General features: G+C 26.0%; 1 protein-coding gene across 1 annotated transcript; it reads right to left on the minus strand.

Annotated features, from left to right (window-relative positions):
• Nucleotides 1–499: 499 nt before the first annotated feature.
• Nucleotides 500–1,308, minus strand: LOC149510617 ((E,E)-geranyllinalool synthase-like). The gene is made up of 3 exons (XM_089757041.1): nucleotides 981–1,308; nucleotides 701–881; nucleotides 500–587 (listed from the first exon to the last, which is right to left on the minus strand). The coding sequence occupies exons 1-3, from the start codon at nucleotides 1,306–1,308 to the stop codon at nucleotides 500–502; spliced, it is 597 nt and encodes a 198-aa protein (XP_089613167.1).
• Nucleotides 1,309–5,548: the final 4,240 nt, after the last annotated feature.

The following is a 5,548-nucleotide window of genomic DNA, read 5'->3' on the forward strand; positions in this document are numbered from 1 at the left end:
CAATTTATTAAAGAATTTTAGAATAGTTAAAATAATCTATGAAATGTTTGATATAATGATGATTTTTAAAATGTTTTGACATTATGATTTAATGAATATTTTGAACGATCTATATGATATGTATAAAAATGATACTTGATCCAGTAAGGTGTGTGAGCTTATACTTACTACGCTGTGATTTGCTTATTCTCATTTTATTTATTTTTTTACAGATGAGTAAGTGATAAGTTTGCTTAGTTTTGTGAAAAGCTAGAAGATTAAATGAGAAAAATTACTTAGACGTCGGAGACAATGTTGGCCAATGAGATCTTATGAAATTTTTTTATATTTTTATATGATTTATATTTAGATATATAGAGATGTATCATTAGTTAGATTAAAAATATATATTTTATTTGATAGATTATATCAATTTATTAAAGAATTTTAAAATAGTTAAGAAAGAAGACTTCGTATTATTTTAGAGTTTTACTTCAAAATAATATAACTGTCTTATATCTTAATCTCGGGGTGTGACATAATATGATGAAGGCATAGCTTCAAGATACGATAACAATGGAGGATATTGATTGCCAACAAGTTGCTCGCTAGAGAAAAAGTTTCACGTCAATAATGTTAAGTCAGTTATATCGTCACAAATTCATGCTTAGTTTCTTCTACCACCACTAAAGATTTAAGGTAAAAATTTGAGAGCAATTACGTTTCAAGGATCCTTTTCCGTTTGTGGAATATGTCTAACAACAGTCCATTTAGTTGGGAAGGGAAGGCAAGTTCGAGCCCAACTTCAATCATTCCAGAGAAAACAATGGTAAACCAACGAGGAAAGTAGTCGTAAGTTACTCCAATGAGCTTCTCGGCGTTTCCATGAACAAAGTCCAATCCTGAAGTTTATCATGAATAAAATCAATTAAAAACATTAATCTAAAGCATGGATGTGATACAATCCACTAATTTATGTATACATAGTTGTGAGAGAGAACCTCGCTTTATATTTTGATTTCCAACATTCCGCTTCTTGAGTGCAAATGCACAAGCCAAAGTAGCAGGGAGAGGCTCGATGGTGGGATTGCCTTGGGCGTCACACTCACCCCAATACCCTTCTTCTGTCTGGTTATTAAGTACCCAATCCAAGCAATCCTTGAACACGGGTGATAACCATGGCTGGCCGGAATCTAAAGGATCAATCATTGCCGTCCAAGCAGTGTCATCGGCAGAAGGGGAAACAAATGAGTAAGCATCGATGTCCAACAACATCTCCTCCTTTATCTCTTTAACTAATGCTTGAATTGAAAAATGCATGACCTCCATGCTTAGTTATTGCTTAGAACACAAACAAGAGAAAGAACTCCGAAACAACTCTTTTTCCCTTTCTCCCTTGTCTGTGAGTGTTATGTATCAATACGTATCTGAGATTTATTTAAAAGATCCTTTAACAGATTCTTAATTCATGCCCCAAAAATGGAAAAAGCATGATATTCATGTTTATGTTGTTGATTTAAGATAGATGCTACTGTCGGTCCAAGTACGTATGAACAATCACATGTGAATCACAGATTTAATTTCGGTTTATATATATAATTTTGATTTTTCACTAATAAATCTTATACATATAAATGTTGACATGAGCGCATTAAAAAATTAAAAAAATAAAAAGAAAGAGAAAGAAAGGAAGTTAAATTTAATCTAATTATATTTAAAGCAATATAAATGCAATCTATGCCCCGAATTAATGCAATTTCAGTTTAGATACACGCAATATGTTAGGATTACAATAGTTTTGATATCAGACAAAAAATTTTATTCCAATTCAATTGACCCCGGGAAGACTGTGAGCCTTTGGTTTCTCACCAATAGTTGTATTCCATGTCTGAAATCGACCAATAACTGTTGTGCAGACGTGGTCCATATGACGTCCAGCCTTATTATAAATTGAATTGTAATTGATTTTTTTTTTTAAATTTATATTTAATACACTATTAATATATATATATTTATACATTAATAATGAATTGATAATAATAATTTATTAATAAATAAATATCAACTCTTAAAATAAATATATATAAATTAAAATAATTTATTTGTTAATAAAATGTTATAATCAAATTTATTTTATTAATAAATTATTATCATTTGATTAATTAATAATAAATAAAATTTATATATCAATAATGTATCGAATATAAACTTTTTTTTTTTTTTCTAAATCTAGACTCGCTCCGAGATCATAAAAATGTCCAGCTTGTTTGCTTATTTCATGCTATAACTTGTACGTTACATATGAATCATATGCACTTTCGGCACGTGAAAACAACTGCCACATTAATTGGGCTTATTCAATTTGTAATTTGGTACATAAGTCCACATAAAATAGTACTTGTTGACTTATTTTGGAAAATTCCAAGACTTGCGTGAATGAAACACATGTTCTTAGAAATTTTCTGAAATGTCAATGATCTGTTTGTCTTCATCTAAATTCATTAAAATTTGAGATATTCTTTGGATTCAGGCGTATAATTTTGGTTGGATTTCAAGTTGTATTGTTATCGAAAATAATTTTTGCATTAAAAAACTGCTTTCGATCTGATTTTAATATTAAATAAGAAAAAAAAAGTGATTTTTCAATGTAAAAAAAAATCTAAATTAAAAATCCCTTTGATTTTTTGGAATAAAAATATTATTTTATTAAAGAGAGGGCCCCTCACAATCAGTATTCGGGGCCCACCAAGTATTTGGTTTGGGCTCAGTATAAAGAAGTATTCATTGAAAAAGGAATAGAAGAATACATTTGCATCAATTTTTTGTTTAAACAAAATATTTTTTTAATGGAGTATTAAATGAGTACTATTGATGGTGAAATTAATGGTATTAATTAATTGATTATATAAATTTATAAGATATGATACGAGAGGATCGATTCTAGATGAATAGAAAATATTTTTTTTAGATGAGATGGTGATCCATTCACAACAAAATTATAATTATATAAATTTAAAAAATTTTAAATTAAAAATTTAATTTAATTAATTTATGTAATAATTTTAAAAAAAATTGTATTCGATAAATTTAAAATTCAAATTTAACAACTGTAATATTTTTTCTTATCCCGCACTATAACAATTTTTTATAAAAAAAATTCTTCCTTATCTCTATCAAGAAAGGAAAGTGACTAGTGGACTAAATTAATTTTGAATTAAGCTATGATTCTTCTTAATGAGGTTAGATGGCCACTCCATTGTCAACAAAGCAAAAACAATTTGTGGAGGGATGTATAGTTCTTGCTGTCATGATTAATGTGACCTTTGAAAACCTAATTAATTAGATAGAAATTGCTTTAATTTCTTATGCCTAATAAGTTCAAAGAAAATGACACCCTAATCCTATCATGTCCTTAATTAAAACCCAATTATTATTATTATTTTTTCATTCTTAAAAGCAATGATCAAATGACACGATCGACCAAGTTTGAACCAATAAAAATGGCAGCACAAAGTGGTTTTATTTCAAGCCAATGCCAGGACGAAACGTCATAGCCATGAGGCAACAACATTCCATAGTGAAGTAAAAGCTAGCTCGTGCAAAAAGATTTTTATCTTTTCTTTTACTTTTTTTTTAATTATATGTTGTTGACTAAGCAACCTTCAACAGCTTGATTATGACCTTGTCCTTGGATTAACCATACGTCATTTTTGGAAATTATGGCCCCAAATAGATTCTTTCATATCTCTCACATGAAATTCCCTAGTTTGGCTTGGCTTTCCCATTTTATATTTTATAGCAAAGGTTATATACTTTAATAAATTGTTTGATCCTATATATAAATATATATATATATATATATATACACACGTGTGTACGTATGTGTGGGGGAGAGGCAAGTTTTTCATTTTTTTTAAATTTTTTGTACAAAAAATGTTTTAAAAAACCAATCGTTGATTTAATAATAGTATTATTTTTATCACGCATGTAAAATTTTAAATCAATTTAATATTTATATTATATCAGTAAATAATTTGTTATTTTATAATATATTTAATGATTGAAATTTTTATATTGTAAAAAATAAGTATGCATTTTTAATCAAATTAAAATTTAATATGTATGATCTACATGAAATAAAAACATTAAATCCAATGGTGGGATTATCAAAATATAAATTATATAAAAATATAAAATAATGTAAAACCTAATTAATTTTATTCGTTTAAACGATCCCTCTTATATAAATTATGTAACTTACATTCACTTGAAAATCTAATTTTATAATCAATCTTGCATGCAATCATGTAATTATTATTGGATTATTAATTTTTCTAGCGTTTGCCTTTTGCTTTAAAAATGTATTTGAATATAATGCAAATAATATAATTAAAAATTTATCTTGAATGAATAACAAAAAAATAAACTATTATACTTTCTAATTAGAAAAAAAATATATGCTTGAATTTTTGTTTCAATATTTTATAATAACCTGCTTATTGTTCAAATACATTTTATGTGAATACTAATATATACATGTCGCTGGATATATGTAGCTTTGATTTTGGTTAGAGGTAGGAATTTGTGTCAGTGGGTCAATATTATAAGATTATTTTTTTATATAATATTTTTTGTTACTTAATATAACATTAATAAAGTTAAATATAAAAAATTTCGCACAATATAATATCATTTTTAAATAAATATATATATTTTTTATAATTTATTCATAGTAAAGATTTGTTTCTATAGTTTCATTAACTTTTCTTTTTCTATCATACCAATTAAAATGTTAGATAATAACGCAAGTAAATAGACGATACAATATTTTTAGTGTTTATTTGAGATTATATTTGTATTATTGAATAACTAATAATGTATGAAATAATTATTACATCCAATACATCAAACAAATCATTTATAAATTAGATCAAACTCATAAGGAAAAAAAAACTATAGGGGAAAGTACGATGACAACAAAATGAAGAAAGAATTTTAATAAGAAATAAATAAAAAGTAAAATTAAAATTAAACAAAAATGTGATTAATAAAAAATTAATAGAAATACAAGCTAAAATTTTTTTTGAATTCATTAGTTAAATTTACACTCGTAATGAAATAAAATTATTAAAAATTTTAAACTAAAATAAAATTTATTTTTTAACTTTTTAAAATAAATTTTAGACATTTAATGTTGTCAATATAATAAAAACAATAATTTTTAGAAGGCATTTCACTTATAATTTTTTTTTTTTTACTACAACACTAAAGACGCCACTGATTAGAGGATTCATGTTATATTTAAGATGAGAGGACAAATGAATATGCCATAATCATAATCTTCTCGCGAATCAAAACAAATTATGTTAAACAATCAAGATTCCCTTCAATGTTCAGTTCTCTAGCTTTGAAAGGCGTAGGTTTTCTTGTCCTTTTAGCTTTTTTTTTTTTTTTTCATCAGTATGTAGCATGAAATAATGGCAAAAATTATAAAACGACTAATAAATTCAAAGACTATACCAATATTCAGCCCCCATAACCTTGGTTATCCTGCTTGAACCATTGCACA

Source organism: Durio zibethinus, chromosome 28 (assembly GCF_047325235.1).
Source record: "Durio zibethinus cultivar Kanyao isolate XHJ-2024 chromosome 28, ASM4732523v1, whole genome shotgun sequence".
Taxonomy (NCBI): domain Eukaryota; kingdom Viridiplantae; phylum Streptophyta; class Magnoliopsida; order Malvales; family Malvaceae; genus Durio; species Durio zibethinus.

What these genes read in the sequence shown, in the direction of transcription:
- LOC149510617 (XM_089757041.1), bottom strand. Translation starts at nt 1,308, where the DNA reads ATGGAGGTCATGCATTTTTCAATTCAAGCATTAGTTAAAGAGATAAAG. An exon ending in AAATCAAAATATAAAGCGAG is followed by an intron (nt 882 to 980) that starts GTTCTCTCTCAC and finishes GATAAACTTCAG; the next exon opens with GATTGGACTTTGTTCATGGA. An exon ending in CGGAAAAGGATCCTTGAAAC is followed by an intron (nt 588 to 700) that starts GTAATTGCTCTC and finishes CTTTTTCTCTAG; the next exon opens with CGAGCAACTTGTTGGCAATC.